This window comes from Coffea eugenioides, chromosome 6 (genome assembly GCF_003713205.1).
Source record: "Coffea eugenioides isolate CCC68of chromosome 6, Ceug_1.0, whole genome shotgun sequence".
NCBI classification, from domain to species: domain Eukaryota; kingdom Viridiplantae; phylum Streptophyta; class Magnoliopsida; order Gentianales; family Rubiaceae; genus Coffea; species Coffea eugenioides.
This window is the reverse complement of record NC_040040.1, coordinates 18,320,226-18,337,358: the sequence shown is the minus strand read 5'-3', so window position 1 is coordinate 18,337,358 and position 17,133 is coordinate 18,320,226. Positions and strand designations below refer to the sequence as shown.

At 36.0% G+C, this 17,133-nt stretch overlaps 1 protein-coding gene across 2 annotated transcripts; it reads left to right on the top strand.

Moving 5' to 3' along the window:
- The first annotated feature begins 669 nt into the window (after positions 1-669).
- Positions 670-16,222, top strand: LOC113775656 (RRP12-like protein). 2 transcript variants are annotated; one of them, XM_027320620.1, is made up of 18 exons: positions 670-1,188; positions 1,822-2,368; positions 4,546-4,791; positions 5,601-5,689; positions 6,356-6,566; positions 7,328-7,506; positions 7,620-7,844; positions 8,122-8,306; positions 10,486-10,579; positions 10,665-10,721; positions 10,807-10,941; positions 11,186-11,254; positions 12,429-12,542; positions 13,270-13,431; positions 13,515-13,643; positions 14,359-14,460; positions 15,135-15,214; positions 15,317-16,222. In XM_027320620.1, exons 1-18 carry the CDS (start codon positions 712-714, stop codon positions 15,693-15,695), a joined length of 3,480 nt encoding a protein of 1,159 aa, XP_027176421.1. In that variant the 5' UTR covers positions 670-711; the 3' UTR covers positions 15,696-16,222. The 2 variants fall into 2 exon arrangements, with proteins under 2 accessions (XP_027176421.1, XP_027176420.1); XM_027320619.1 differs by having other exon boundaries at positions 15,308-16,222.
- Positions 16,223-17,133: the final 911 nt, after the last annotated feature.

Genomic DNA, 17,133 nt, shown 5'->3' with positions numbered 1-17,133 from the left:
CAAACATCACCAAGTTAACACTGTGGCCATATGAATAATTGGTCTATAACTATGACAAGTCGCTATACAACCTGCTTAATTGTCTCGCAATTATTTTACAACTTTTATCATTAACACGATTTTTAGTTACCTCCTTAGCTTTTAAATTATTTTTTTTATTTTACGCACACTGCATCACAAAAGTACTACAGTATTATTTTTAGAACAATTTTTTAAATTAAGGATGCCCAATATTATTTTTCAAATCCATTAACACGTCTAAATTCCACTCAAGCTATTATGTACATACAGACACTAATAATTACTATCCTCATTTATATTTATATACTTTTTTTAAATTAATATTATATTTCTAAAAATCTAACACTTAAAATATTTATTCTTACATTTTTTAAAATTTAACACATGAAATATATTTTATCTAACGTATGTTAGACGGGCACTTCTTCACATAGGGAAATCATGTTGTGCAGGTTGCAATTGGGTCGTGGCTGCCAAACACACAGAATGGGCCTGCTGGGTTTCTTTGGGCCCAAACATAATCAGGAAATAGCAAATCCGCGCCTTAAAGCGCGAGCTTCGAAACGCGCTTTTAGCTCAATTTAAAACCTTACCGTTACTTAAGGGACTGACCTCCAAAACCCTTGATAAACCTGTTAACAAAAGAAAACCCATGCCCTCGGCCACCGCCCTTGGCCGCGCCAGTCCATAATGGAAACGTTCTCAAACACTTCCGACATCTGCCAGCAACTCCTCCACCGATACGGAAACTCCGCCGCACCACAGCACCGCCACCTCTGCGCCACCGCGGCTGCCACCCGTTCACTTATCCAATCAGAATCCCTCCCCCTCTCTCCTTTCTCTTATTTTGCCGCCACTATCTCCACTCTCTCCGACCAAACAGAATTAGACCCCGACGCTTTCGCCGCGCTTTCGTCTTTTCTATCAATTTTGCTTCCGCTAGTACCGGAAAATGCTATTTCGCCGGATAAAGCAAAGGAGGCTGTGGAGGTTGTGGTGGAGAAGATAAATAGTGATGTTAATGAGGTTGCTCCGGGGAATGCTAGCGCTAGAGCTTTGGTTAAATCTCTAGGGGTTTTGCTAGGGTTTTGTGATTTGGAGGATTGGGATTCTGTTCAGCTGGGGTTCAATTCGCTTCTTAAGTTCTCCATTGATAAGAGACCAAAGGTTTCTTTCCATTGTCTTCTTCCTGTATACTTATTACATGGCTTTTCGGTGTGGATGATATTGAGGGACGGAATTGTGTAATAATTGGTTTATAAATTTATGCTTTGTAATTTTTGCCATGGCGATATACTTATGTACAACATTTTCTATGAAGTTTGTGACCGTTTGATCGGATGTTGATGCACTTTTTATGGAGTTTAGCAACTTTGAAATGGAAAATGTCGAGTTGAGTGGTTTTAATTAGATAGTTAGACTATCCCGCCAACTCTGGTAGGATTCAGTGGAATGAAAATGTCGTTGGCTACCTTCTTTTGGTGGGTTTGGCTGGGTAATGATTCTGTATGGTTAACAATTCATTTTGTAAGAGTCTCAGCTGTCACTCAGTAATAAGAAATAAAGGTCGATTGCCCTTTCAATTGGGCACCTGAAGCATTCAAGGAGTAAACATGCCTTAAACATTTAGTTATCTGAGGAATCCTTATTGCCGGTTCAATATTTGATCATTGATTTTTTTTTTTGGCTCTTACTTTCTCAGAGTTTATGGTTATATTCTCAAATGTAAGTGAGCTTTAACTTATTCTTTTGTCTTACCTTACCACCTTACCCCCTTTCACTGGACAATAATTATTTCAGGTCAGGAAATGTGCTCAAGATTGTATTGGGGCTGTTTTCAAGTCATTCAAATCTTGTTCTGTAATTAAGAAGGCAAGCAAATTAGTAAACTCATTACTCAAGGATCACATGCCTGTGGCAATCAAAATAAGTTATTTAAAGGCTGCAGATGAATCCAAAAAAGATATCATGTCTAAACCTGAACACCAAGAAGTTCTTTATACTTTGAACATGTTGAAAAGTATTGTTCCCTATCTTTCTGTCAAAGTATGTATAAAAATACTCTCTCAATTGGTGAAGCTTCTGAAGCCTGAGTCCTCGCCTTTGGCCCAGCATGTTTTTGAGATTCTCCAAATTATGTTTGAAACTTCAAGCTCTGAAGTTATTGCCCCGGAGGCCGAGAACATTGTTAAATCCCTTGTCTCTTACATATCTTCGCAAGACAAGAATCCTATGGACTCTGTACTCTTTGCTGCGACTTCATTGAAAGATCTTATTAACAAAATTCATGCTAGTGAGATGACAGATTGGATCAACCATCTACCTTCAGTGATTGGCTCGATGGCAGGTATAATGTGTCATTCTTGTTTTTAGTCGTATATGACATAAATTCTTTATATTCTAGCTTTCCAAGTTACCTCTCCCGGTTCTTGTGTTCTATGGTTGAAGAGGAGGCTGCAATGCTTCTAATTTTACTGGTTTAAGTGTAGAACTGAATAAAACTATTCATAATATTTATTCAATTCTATAAAAAAATTTATGTGGACTTCCATAGGTTTGTCTGATTGTCTCAGTTTGGCCAGAAATATTAGAAAAATAGTTTAAATGTAGTACAGTGAATGAAGAAAATGAAACCTTGATATTTGGTTGGATGTAGGCCTTCTTTTTGTTAGTAAAATGGTAAGGGCAAAACTGAGTCCTCCAGAAGGAAAAAAGATCTTGGAACAGAGTCTTCAATCATAAATCATCAGTTAACTAGCCCCTGGAATCTAAACCTATAATGTGCCGTGCATATCTTTTTGGATGCTATCAATATTTATAAGCTTTTTCTTGCTTCTTGTGGTTGTATATGGTGGACTTTGGGATTCCTTTGTACAGTATTAGTGCTTCTCTATCTTTTCAATTATTTGCAAAAGGGTGGACTTGTAGCTTTAAATGCTTTTCAGGTTTTGTTTTCTCATTTTGCAAAGGCAAATTTGTTGGTTAAAAGTGGCATATTAAGAATGGCTATGGAGAAGTATGAGGATACGAGGAATGGGAGAGTGTCATGCAGGTGATCATGTTTTTTGTAATAACATAAGCAGAAGGTAGACTAAAAGTTTGGGTAGCTTAAGGTAATTAAAGAGGTAGATGAAGGGATCAAGGTGTTGTGGCATGATAGTAGACAATTAAGGAACGGATTTATGGTTGCATTTGTACATGGAGGTTCAGGATGTAATTCAAGAGTTCTAAAATGGAATTAGAAAACAATTCTAGGCTTTGACATGTAATAGTATTGCACTGGCCCAGAATGGATGTGCTGTTTATGAACAAAATACTAGCTTTCAGGCTGTGGATGCAGTAACTAATTTTGTTCTTGAGATCAGAATTTGGTAAATCGAGACTGGATATCTGGTATATCTTGTTTCTGGAGATCTACAAGAATTGGTTAAAACTTTCTGGATGAAAACCACCATACCTTGTTGAAGTTAAGATTTTAACTTGAGAAATTATCCTCTCCATATTTCTAAGTGAGGAAATGAGGGCAGCCTAAGGAATTGATGAACATGATTTTTTTTGTCGTATTACAAAAGCAAGAGCAACATTACTCTTATTGTGCAATTATGCAGACTGGTTTGTGGCACCTTTTAGTAATCCTACCGGAATGGTAGTTATATATTAAAATTTAAAAGAAGGATGAGGTTATAAAATGATGAGTTTTGAGTTTTAGTCCTCTACAGCATAATGGAGCTGTTTGGGCTCATTAATTTGACCTGCTGTTGTTAAATCTCTGGCAGACAGCCGTCAACTGAAAGAAATTGGGCATGTTGGTTGGAACCATGTTGGTTAAATCCTTCAATTGATTATATATTCTCACTGAACGCAATGAAATAGCTTTTGTCGGAGAAGATCCCAATAGTAGTGAAAAGGAATTTATTTCTTTTTGTTATTTATGGGAAAATCTTAAGTAGCTGCATTGGTGCCTTTTTCAGGCTACTTGCACAGTCTTTTGCAAAGTTGCTGCACATTTTGCCACCATTGGTGTGTTGTTCTGTTTAGAAAAGAATTTACTCTCTTCATTTATTTTCTGAACTAGTGAATTTGGGCTGCTTTTGGTTTTGAGTTTGAATGAGAAACTTTGTTTTCATACTTGTCTAAGTTACTTTAAGTATCCACAAATGAGTGTTAGAGTTACATACTTGTTATCATGTCCCTTCAGTATAATCCAAAGTTCTATGTTTTTTCAAGCATGTTAGCCAACAGATTTTTTTTTCAGATTCAATATTAAATGTATGTCTCAAAGAAAAGTTACTTGGGTATTCCTATCGTCTTTCTTCTTAATGTGCATGTGAGAACACAATGTTTTGAACACTTGCTTTTTAAATCAGTCAACCTAAAATAAGTAATATTTTTAACTTTAAACTTTCATTAATTTTTTGTGCAAGTCTGTCAAGTCTGTCTTTTTTCTTTTTGTATTAATGATGGTTCATTTGTGATTCGTTGTTCAGGAATTACTAATAGTAACTTATTGACTTGTCTGTTTAGGTCTTCTCAGTTCTGAGGCTAGTGCTTTGCAGGCTTCAAATATTTTGCAAGAGTTGATCAACATTCATATTGATGGAAAAGTTATATTAGCAATCCAAGGTCAGGTTGAAGATGATAAGGCTATCTTTATTGAGCGAACAGCAGTAAAATCCATTTGTGGAGTCTTCGAAGACCTGTTGACTGCTCAAGTTGGCATTCCAAATGAGCAGCTTCTGCAAGTCATCTCTGTCTTGTTCTTAAAACTTAGTAAGTGTACAGTTATGCAAAGATGCAGTCTACTTTTATTGACTCATAGCTTGATAGGAATAAATTTATCAATGTCGTAATTCAGAAGTAGCTTATAGCTATTAGCTGCAGGTGTTTGATAGTTGTAGCGTCCAACTGAGAACACTTATTTGTGTAGGTTTCCCTGTGAGAATGGCTGTTTTATATTTATTTTCTCTTTAATAATTTCATTTTGGATATTTTTGTATGACATCTACCTTGTTTGCTCCTTCACTGAGAAGATTTATATTAGAAGCATACAGTTTGATATCGTTGTGAAATCCCCATGTGATTAGTTTTTTCACCCATGTATCTCAGCAAAATAATTGAGATTGGACTGTATTCTTGCAATTTATTTTCCTTGGCAGTTCTTATTGTTTCTAAATTTCTGTCTAGAAGTATGCATCTGATTTCCCTGGGACTTAGAGTTGTTTCCATATGTTCCTAAGCTTGACCCTAATCCCATGCATTTCTGAAATGACCACCTTGATGACTTCATAGCTGTGTTTCTAAGTAAAAATGGTTGAGATAAGATGAAGTTTGACTTTTTTTTCCCCTTTTAAAGTTTTGTTCTGTATTTTCTCTTGATTGAGAAACATTAGTGCCTGACAAAGTTATGCACTCTGTTTTGAGATAGCAGCATTAACTCATTACTCTGTGGCAAATGTCTTATACATTTGCACCTGTAATTAGCTGTTCTAATGCATGTTTACATGCTATGCAGACACAAATTTTCTTCATAGTGTTTCACTCTGAAATGCAAGCTAATCTGTGACTATGTTTGCTTGTAGGAGAGGTGTCAGACGTTTATTTGAAGAGTATAGTACTCAAACTCGCTCAAATGATGACTAATGATAGTGGTGATTCTGACACAATACATGTAAGTGTACTTTGAAGCTTCTTATTAATTAACTCTAAAGATTTTGAAACTATCCTATGGTATGCCATCTTACAGAAGTTGTTTTTGATATGATTCATGTCCTCCAAAAGATGTGGATTCCAATTTGGTCTGGCTTGTTGGAGTCTGAAGCTTCTCCTAACTTGATTCTTTCCCTTTCTTTTTTTGCTTCTTTATAGGGGATTTTTTGTAAAGTTATTTTATTAAGCAGCCAAGTTAATGCAGCGTCAAAGATTTATTTTATTAAGCAACCAAGTCAATGCAGCGTCAAAGATTTCATTGGCAAGTTACTTATCAAGTTATAAGAAAAAATGCAATTATTTATTAAATAACCAAGTTAATATTTTATTATACATTCGTTGCATGAGTATTTCTTTTCAAACGAATGAATATATGCACTTGTATGATTCATCTTCATATCTTGCTGTCCTGTTTAAGTTTGCATTACTGTTCCTGCATCAGATGCATGTTCTTCCATTTGTATGTCAAACCTAGAGTGTTCATGCACTTAATTGCTTACCCTAAGACTCCTGGAAGATAGACTAGTTTTTCCCTCATCTTCCAATCATCTGCATGGGTGTCTAAGTTTGCTTAGTTGCTTAACTATACTGTTGGAGAGGTTGAGCATCTGTTTCTTGGTTTTTACAGCTCAAAAAGTGTATTGGATCTGCAGTTATTGCTATGGGGCCTGAAAAGTTACTTGTTCTTCTACCTATCGCCCTTGATACAAAAGATTATTCCTGTTCGAACACATGGTTGATACCGATATTAAAGGAATACGTAGTGGGATCATCTTTAGGATTCTTTATGGAGTATTTTGTAACTCTTGCTGATTCCTTACAGCAGGAATCCAGTAAAGGTATGGTTTAGAAATTATCAAAGAAGTTGTTGATATTATTGCCGTAGTCATTTATGTTTTGATCCTCGTTATAGTTTTGAAGTTCTTGCTCAAGTCAAGGAGATTGCTCATTGTAGTAGCATGGGGGTAATGTACTGGCAGTCCTTTACACTTACCAAAAAATGGAGGACTTGAATCAAAGAGGGTAGAATCTTGGATTGTAGATTGTACTGTATCATAAACTTCAGCAGCCAAGCATGATTTATGTTTGTTTTCCTCTTATTTAGGTGATTGCTATTCTAATATAAGGTGTTTGAAATGTCAAAAACAGCTGTTGCTCTGCTGGATTAGCTGATCAAAGGAAAATGGACTTTGTATTTCCTCTTGCACATGTTAAGGGGGGTTGCTGATGATACAAGTGATTTGAATTTTTTTTTTTTTTTTCATTTTGGCATGATACGCTACTGTCTAGTAGTGTTTAGTTTTGAAAATATCTTTCCTTTGCCAATAAGCTAGAATAGAAAAAAATGTAGATTTTCCTTGATAAGCAGGTTGGCATGTCTAGTAACTTTAATCTGTTGTTCTATCTTGATGCAATGAATTGTTCATGATCTACTGGATAAGTTTCTTATTAAAAATCCAAAAAAGAACAGGCACAGTTATGTCTCCTTTTAATCAGCTGCAGGCACTTCTTGTTTGCTATTATGTTGTGTACTATTTTCTTTGCATCTATGTTTTCAAACTCTTCCTTTATATCCATTGAAAGTTTTCCTTGTTGCCAGTTAAGAAATCAGAAATTGGCAAAGATCTGGAGACTTATGCCTGCAACTGTTGGGAATTATTACCTTCCTTCTGTCGCTTTCCAACTGACACATACCAGAATTTTGGAGCTCTAGCCAAACATTTGATACCTTGTATCAAAGACCCACCTATGCTTCAAATTGTGGCAGTTGCCTTGAAGGTCTAGTAAAAAGAATTTGTTCCTCATTGCTTCTTTGCAGTACTGTTATTCAGCCTTATGTTTCTTTTCTAGTGATTGTCTTTTAGTCTTACCTTCTCTGTTGTTCCACATAGGAACTAGTAGATCAAAACAAAAAGGTACTTGCATCTGATGAGCTTCCTGGTGCAAAATCATCAAAGATGGAAAATCCTGTGCAAGAGTTGAAGAATGATCAGATTTACTCGAAAAAGATCGCAAGCAAGAATATGAGGGCTCTGGCATCATGGTCCCAGATTTTGCTTCAGGCCTTGATAGATATCTTCTTTGACTTGCCTCCTGATAGACTTGAAATTTTGAAGGTTCTCTTGCTATGGTCATTTTTCTACCAAGTTCATAGTGAATTCCTTCATGGTCTAATTTCTGCCAGATCATGTCATGCTTGATTGCTTACCTATGCATAGTCCCCATTTTTCTATTTATGTTCAGGTCAGTGTCTAAGCTTATGAAGGGTCAGTGTGCATCATGCATATACACTTGATGACTCACCAAATTGCTTGGTGCTTCTGCTCAATGCTATTATCAAATTTTGGATCTGCTTTATTAATGTGCATTTCATTTGACATTTTTAACTCTCAGGATGCAATTGGATGCTTGGCATCTATTACTGATCCTTTGACAACCAAAAAGATTTTTATTTCTTCACTGGAGAGGCTTCAGCTGATCAGGGACCTTGCTGACTCTGGAGAAGAGGAGTTTCATATTAAGGCTTCAGTTGACAATGACGAAACTAATGCCACTTCCAGGGAGAAAGATACAGAGAGGTACATTTTTTTTTGCTAAGTTTAAACTATTAAGATTATTTTTTGGTTGTTTACACTCCGTTCCTGTTGTCCTGCATCATTTTGCTGTCACCTAGTATCTCAGATTAGTTTTTGCTACATGTTGTTTATTGTTGCCCTGACACCTAGTATCTCAGATTACTTTTTGCTACATGTTGTTTATTGTTGCCCTGACAAGTCATAAAATTAATAGAAAGCTTAAGTTCATAGTTTATACCAGAAACCTCATGCTAATTGTTCTATTTCGGAACAGGGTCCTCATCATCACTACCTTCTTTATGCCTTCATTTTTTACTTTTTTCTGATGATCCATGCCCTCGCTGGGATTTCTTTTACGTTGTGGATTCTAATGTTTGCCCTCTAGTGGGAAATCCTAAGTGTCTATGATTGTAGTAATTTTTGCAACAGTTCACAGCTATATTGTAAATACTGTAAGCATATAGACGCTAGTATTTGGAATATTAATATTCTTGTTTCTTATTATTTTTTTTAAATCTCATTTACTGAAAGCTATTGTACTCCTGACAATGGACCCGCTATAAGCTGTTGGAGTATGTATCCTCATTTTATATAGTGTGAGCTCATCGTGATTTTATTAATATTTTTTTTGTGTTTTTGGGGGGAAGGGGGGGGGGGGAGGTGGGGTGTTGGGATGGATGTGGGAGTCAGCATTCAAGGATATATATATATATATGCATGCGCTTTTTAGAGTTTCATCTGCATACCCATCTGGTCCTCAAATTCTTTTAGCGAAACAAATGATCTTGTGATGCTTTGTTTCGGGGTGGATCTACTCCAGTTCTATGGAAAACGTGTGTAGTGAAGCTGGACTTTATGGGTTAAATCCTCCACAAGTGGAGACAGTGGATCCACTTGCTTTATCCTTATGAACAACAAAATACCAGGAGGACTGGACTCAGGTCATGAGATAACTTCTAATTGTATGATAATCTGTTTGGGCTTACAAAATTCTTCTTATTGTTCCGTGCTGAGTTTCATTCACGTATTTTATCTTTATACTGTTTATTTATGGTTGAACACAGTTTTAAGTCAAAATCACAGGTAAGGTGATTTTGAATAGCAGATATACACTATATGTTTAGTTGAATTGTATGGTTCATGGTTTGTGGTGTTGTGGCCACTTGAAAAATGGGAAGAAACCGGATTCAGCCACTGCAAAGATGGTTCATTTGGTATCTCTCCAGGAGGTGTAACTAATCTTTGACAGATGAGACATAAAAATGTGGCTATACATTCCTAGCAGGTCCCTGAAATCATTATAGGGTAGAAAAACTTCCTAAGAACTTGGGAAACAAAAGGTCTATGGGACAGTTTGTACTACTGAGGAATTGGCCCATGAAGCTTCTGAAGCTCCCCCAACCCCCACCCCCTTAAAAAAAATCAAAAGAGAAAGAAAGATCTGACAAGGCATAGGATACTCTCTCTCCAAAATAAAGAAGCCTATGCTTGTAGGGTACTGATTTTTGTCCAAAAGTACAATACCCTTTCCATGAGTCAGGTGTCCTTGATATAAAAAATTTGGACTCTTGGTGTATAATTTTCAGGTCAGGATGTTAAATCTAGAGCTTGAGTTTTTCTTCATCTACGGTCAGAGCTGATTCAATCACAGCAGCCACAGTCAACTCATTTTGTTCATTTTTGTTTTTGTTCTTCTTAGTTTTCATTTTGACTTAAAAATTTTGTTCAAGGCTTTTCATTTGTTGAAATATGTGCTTTCTTTTTGTTCTGCAAGTCCTAGCTCAGTTGATGTAAGAAGAATATAAGAGGTTATTAGGATTGTGACTAGGGGACTTCTTCCATTATTGGCTACAGAAAAGCTGAATTTGTTGTTTGTGCTATTCCCATTCCCAATTCTCCCCTTCGTTTTCCAGCTAATCTCATTGTGTGTGTGTGTGTGTGTGTGTGTACAGGCACTGCTTGTTTGTTTAATGACTAAGCTGTAGAACTTGCAAATAGAATAGTTTTACTTGAAGAGGTGGTTTATAATGCTTCCAAAATTATGCTATTCTGGACTTGGGGTTGTATGATTTGATTTTCTTTTCTTAATGATCTACATACCTTGTTGAATCCGACCTATGATTTGTTTGTATTTATCGTTCTATGTTATTTATTATTTTGTTTTTTGGCTTTCATTTCAAAGGTGCATATTGCTGAAGCTAGCATCATGTTTTGTTGATAAAGCCAGTGAGGAATTGATTACCCTGCTATTTAAGTTTACGAAACATGCTTTAGAGGTATGCTAGTACTGAAGCTTTTGATGATCTATTTGCGTATTGGATGATTGATATGATGAGTAGACGTAAAATATTAAGTTTTTAGGTGTTGGAAGGAACTGGCCAGCCTGAAGCATATCAGACTTTAAGCAGAATATTAGAGGTGTGTTTTTGGTATTGCACCTGTTGGGATTTCCAAACTGTTATTTGCTTTTGAGTCATTGACATTGGCGTGATCTTGTCTGCAGAAGCATCCTTCATTTTGCTTTTCCCACTTTGCTGAGTTGATGGACTTGTTGCTGAATCTGAAGTCTCCATACAATATTGATTCGCTTAAAAGCCGCTTTGCTTGTCTCCGAACCTTGTTTATCCATGCAGTAAAGGTGGGCTTCTTATTGTTGGTGTTTTTTGTTATTCCTATACGAATGAGCTAATTTGAGCGTTTTTTTTTTTAGTGTTGTATCCTTATTTAGAAATTGTTGTGTAGGTGGTCTTGATGTTGTAGGTGATAAAAGTACTGTAATGAAATTGAACTTGCTTTTATGTGTTCGTAAAGTTGGCTTTATATCCGTTTAATTCTTCACGTATATTTGAATGCATGTTAACCTTTTGATTTGTTTTCTGCAGGAAGATTTGGATGATGAAAACACCAAGGCTTTTCTTATCCTGAACGAGATTATTCTTGCACTAAAAGATGTAAGAAACACTAGATAGAATTTATTGTAGTATGATATGACATAATATGAGAAAGGCTTATTTTCCATTTTCTGATGCACTCTGTCAACCTCTTCCTCCCTTTCTCCCAAAAAAAGAAGGCAAGATAAAGGAAAATGGTAGTCAATTGAGGGCAAAAGGAAACCCGCAGTCAATAAAGATTTTTGAAAAAGAGACAAGGGAACTTCTTTTGTCCATCAACAGTCAGGAACCTTAACTACAAGAAATTCTTTTTTTCCAACATATTCTTGATCATAACTGGAGTAGTCAATTCACGTGCAGGTTATCTCGTCTTAAAGTGAAAGAGAACAGTTATCCTCTGTATTTATGCTAAATTATGGTCAAAAGTTACTAGTTTCAAATAGCCCTTTTAAACTTGAGCAAAAAAGAAGTGTAGATTATATCTATATATATATATATTTTACTGCAAGAGGTTTGTTACTACAAACCATATTTTACTCATTTCTTTTGTTTCTTTTTTTTTTCCTTCTAATGAAAAACCACCAAATGTCCTGTTTTAATTTTTTTCCTTTTTTTTGGGGGGGGGTGTTGGAAGGGGGAAGGGGTGTTATTTTCAAAGAGGAGCAAAGTGTACCAGGAAGTTCTGCTTCGGGATACAAGGGTGTTATCGAATATGAATGTTAACACATGCATTAAACCTAATCAAACAAGTCCTCGAATGAAGTCAAATTTTGTACTTGTGTCAATTGCTATGAAGTTACTTGTGTTAAATAGGGAGGCCATGTGCATATGTTAGCAGTTTCAAGGTTTCTAGTACTACCTTTATCTAACTACAAGTTTATTCAGGGATACAACTGTTTTGTCTGTCATCCTTTTCTTGCAACTAATTATCATCTCAGATTTGCATTCAATGTTCATGAAGTTGTTGTAATTGCTTGCTTGCTCTTTTACTCAACCATTTTGCCCTTCTACCTACATTTACTTCATTACATGAAATGGACATTCATTGGCATGTACTTGTAGATCTTTTGGCTATCAAATGCAGTTTCAGTGATTTCAAGCGTGTTCTAAACACGTTTGCTAAGTATCTATTCATTGCAGCAGAACTGAAATTGTCAGAGTTCGTGTCAAATACAATGAATTCGTGTCTAATGTTGTCGTTAATGTAAAATTCTGGCTGCTGTTTCTTGTTCAGTCTGCGGAAGAAGGCAGAAAAGCAGCTTATGATGTCCTTACTGATATCAGTTCGAGCTTGCGAAGCACTTCCTGCACCATTTCTGATGGACATTTTCACAATTTCATCACCATGGTAAACATATCGTTTTCATATATGTTAGCTGAATAAGTAGTATTATTACATATTTTGGTTGCAAGTAATACAATAAACATATGACACGAAGTTTCATTGGGAGAATGGGTAAAAGAGTAATGATCACAATCTGTTTCCTGAGTATGAACCTACCTGTATTTGCTTCTTGCAAGTGTGGAATTTTTAAACTACATTTGATAAAAGAAATGTAAGGAACTTTTTCATTGAAAGTAAGTTTAGGACTGGAAAATTTTTATGAGATTTTACATCTGCATTATCTTTCCAGTTTCAGCAGATGTCTAAATTTGCCAAACCGCAACTTAATTCTGTTAAAGTGATTTGATGCCTCTGTAGGACTTGGTTGTTTCAACTATCTGGAACCTCATTTAAGAGACATTTTTTATGATTTGTAAGTAATAAATGATGGCACGGGCACAGAAAGAGAACTAAGAGGACACTATTGCACATAGAAGTCAGATTGGTTGAACAGATGGAGAAATCATTAAGGATTTTGTCTTATTTGCATTCAAGTCCATAGGGGACCTTAGGTTTATGTTACTGGCGATCATTATCAATGTCAGAGATGATATTTTGTGCTTTTACCTTGTCGCAGGGAACATATATGGTCATTAGCCATTTCCTTTCCTGATCATTTTTCAGTTCTACTTGTATCTGCTTTCTTTTTGTGTGCTTTTGTGTTATCTGACTATGTTGTTCTTATATTCAGGTTATGGCTTATCTTACAGGGTCGTCCCCCCATATAAGGAGTGGTGCAGTTTCTGCATTGTCTGTGCTTGTTTATAATGATACAGATTTATGCCTTTCTGTACCTGACCTGATTCCATCTGTTTTGGCTCTGCTGCAAAGTAAAGCTATTGAGATTATAAAAGTAAGTTTCCCTTGTTTCTTTACAATAAGTACCTAGAACTGTTGCATTCATGCTTACGAGCCATCTGGAGTAAACTTTTTTAGGCTGTTCTGGGCTTTGTGAAAGTACTCGTATCAAGTCTTCAAGAAAATGACCTGCAGAAATTTCTCCCTGACATTGTCAATGGGATTTTACCTTGGTCATCTGTGTCTCGCCATCATTTCAGATCAAAGGTATGTTACGTTTGACTTCTCATGCTTCCACAGAGAGAGAGAGAGAGAGAGGTCGTCTTCCATATTATCAGTAAAATTGACATTCCCCAACAACAAGGATTGAGAATCTTGGAGAGGTAATAGAGTTAGACTCTGGAATATCGAGGTGTTAATTTCACACACATTTCTATCACTGTACCTTAATATTTAAATACTCTCTCCATGAAGTCAAGGTGCTGGCTGCCTTGTCATTTTCATTAGGTCATCTTTCGTTTAGTAGGATTCTTTGTGGTAGCCTGCAATGGGTGATTCTGCTTGTGCTTTTTCGTTGTCTCAGCTCCTGGTATTGAGATCGATGTATTAGTATATTGTTATTCTTTTTTTCTTGCTCACTATTTTGCAGGACCAATCACTGATGATTATGTGCTGTCTATTCTAAGTCAATATCTTTTTTGTCTTTGTTTGTCTAAATTGGAAGTTGAATGTTACCAGTAGATGGAGAAATTGCGTAGACTTCTCTCTCTCCTCCCCCCCCCCCCCCCCCCCCCCAACAAAACAAAAAAAAAACAAAAAAAAAGTGCATGTGAACCAGAACAGATGCATAGATGTCCCCCTTTTCGTAGTTTTTTTCTCAGTTTTTTGCTATTTGCTTACGATTTATGGCTGTAGCTTCAGTTGAATTTGCATTTTTGCATTGAGATTTGTAATTAGTATGCTTGTGGCATGCAAATAACAGGTCACAGTTATCTTGGAGATCATGGTGAGAAAGTGTCGAGTTGCAGCAATACAGTCACTTGCACCCCAGAAGTATCACGATTTTCTAAGGAGCGTCTTAAAGGTACCATTCTTCTCTGTCCTTGCTGAGTTTCTTTGTGGTATATAACACCTTTAGGTTTCATATCTTGTAGACTTGATATCACACCTACCAGAAAACAATTGTTGTCAGCAATGTGCAACGGTATAGATTGAATTAACATGACATTTCCTACTTAAGTTAGACAGGTTTTGAATTAATTAACTAGTTAAACTTTGGCCTTCAGCTTGGCTCAATATACTATTGACTACAAGAAACATCAAGCTACTCAATCTTGAAGCTTGTACAAGGGCATCTAGAACCAAATTTAACTGTCAAGTTAGTTAAGAAACCAAGTCGATGTTGAACAATGTAAATGTTTAAATTCATGCATTGCATTATCCTTTAAATTAAGTTCTAGAGACATTTTAAAAGTGCTAATACACGATATTTTCTTATTGTGGACTTTTATTTAATGCTTAAAGCTATGGAAGCACTAGGCCTATTCAGCATAGTTGTTCAACTATGAGGTCTCCAAATAATTGCACTATAGTTGCAAGTCATACATCACAATGTCAAGATTCCACTTATCTAATAGGTTGTTGGGTACTTTATTCTGTGATTTATGCTTGCTTGCATCATGCTTCCTCTTGTTCCCCCATGTGCTTGTCACATAGTTTGCACCTTTCTTTCTCGTTTATTTTTTGTTCAATTTGCAGAATCGTCATGGCAAGACAAGTTCTAAGGATGCTGGCATCACTGAGACTGAATCAAATCCTTCAGATATATCCCAAGGGAGGTCTGATACTTGTGAAAACCTTTTCTCCTCATTTGATGGTTTATGTGACTTTTACATTTATTTCTGAAATTGAAATTTGTATGAACCCTCAAGCAAGCACAGGTGGCAAAAGAGAAAGTACGAGGAATCTACAAGTTTAACAAAAGGAGGAGGTTTGACTGGATCTAGGAAAAGAGCAAGGCACCAGAGACAGAAAGGCAATCTTCCTAGTGCCAAAAAGCCTTTTAAGCCTGCTAGTAGCATCAAATCACAAGAGTCAGTGGACAGAGAGGGTGATGCCAATCATGATAGACAAAATGCAAAGCAGTCTCAGTGGCAAAGAAGAGATAGAAAGGGTAGTTTTATGAAGGGTCAGTCAAGGGGGAAGAGGAAGAGGGATTTTGTAGAAACTAAGCTGAGGAATGGGGAAACTCATAAACCTGCTGCCAAGCTAACCAATCGTAAAAGGGTAGGGAAGAAGCAGTCGAAAATTAATAAATGAGATAGACGTGTGATTAAGTGGGTAAATTTAAATTGAAGCTGCACTCAGAATGACTTCTCTGTGTGCACTGAATTTTCAAAATGTCGGTGATACAACCGGAAGATGAAGGTCAAGCACTTTCAGAGCTTGGAGGAGACAATATAGAGAATGAAGTGTGAAGTTTCAGCCACATTGGCTGGTTAACTGGAGAAGTTGAAATATATACGCAGAGGCTGCAGTCTGCAAGCACTCTGCTCTCGACGAACAATGGACTTCAGTTTCAGTTATCCTTTGGATGCTGCCGAGTGTTAACCGCAAAAGGGCGTTGAAGGACCCAAAGATGTATATTGTCTGATTACCAGCGAATGTGTGATTGTACCAGTTTTATTTGTTTATTCCCATCCTCGAGCAACGTTCACGTGTATTGTTTTTTTTTCAACCCCGAGACCATATTTGTAGTGTCCTAATGGCTATGTGGTAATATAAATGAATGTATACTCTGTACATGATTAATTACAGCGAGATATATCAGGGGAGCAATTTTCTTCTTTCTCAAGTTAAAATGAATGTTAACTGTGTTTTTTCCAACCCCGAGATCGTAAATGATTGTCTTGAACCCCTCTAGCCTTCCAAGTCAGGGGAGCAATTTTCTTTAGTTGAAAAAGTGTGTCCTTTCTTAATTTTGAAGATTTCTGTAAACATTTCACTTGTACCTTATACATGTTAATGCAGTTAAAAAATAGGATAAATTTTCTTTGGCCTAGCAAATAAGATGCAACCAAATCTACTTGCATAAAACAGTCCCAACTCAGTTGGGATAGGAAAAATAAGTAATACAGATTATTCCCTCCATCTCATTTTGATAGTCCTAGTTTTTCTTTTACACAGTTTAAGAAAAAGTAGTTAACTTTGTTGGAAAAACAAATTTAAGTTGCTATTTTTTTAAAATACCCTTACGTTAAATAGAGAACAACTTTATATTAATTATTCATGGAAACTTGAATTGATGGTTTATGAGAACCTGAATTGATGGTCAAGAAAGAATCAATCCTCATTTTACATTATTTCACATTAAATCTAAATGTATTATATAGGGTAGGTTAACAATCTATATTAAATAAAGTTATTTATACTAATAACAACCTACATTGAATATGGGTATTTTAGAGAAATTAAAAGATAATTATATTCTTCAATTGGAAAGTGGGCTACAATTTGAAACAGATGAAAAAGAAAAATAGGACTATCAAAATGGGACGAAGGGAGTAATAAACTAGCTTTGAAAGAAGGATTAAATCAATAAGTAATATAGATACTAATAAACTAACTTTGGAAGAAGGATTAAATCCATACGCCTTTATTTTAAATCTACATCCAGTACAAGTTTAAACATTAATCATACACTTTATGCAAGTTTTAATACTAATCATCCAAGTCATTTTCATTCTAAATTCAAACT

Coding starts and splice junctions, on each gene's coding strand:
- LOC113775656 (XM_027320619.1), top strand. CDS start 712: ATGGAAACGTTCTCAAACACTTCCGACATCTGCCAGCAACTCCTCCAC. Junction 10,722..10,806: donor CTTTAAGCAGAATATTAGAG/GTGTGTTTTTGG, acceptor TCTTGTCTGCAG/AAGCATCCTTCATTTTGCTT. Junction 10,942..11,185: donor TGTTTATCCATGCAGTAAAG/GTGGGCTTCTTA, acceptor TGTTTTCTGCAG/GAAGATTTGGATGATGAAAA.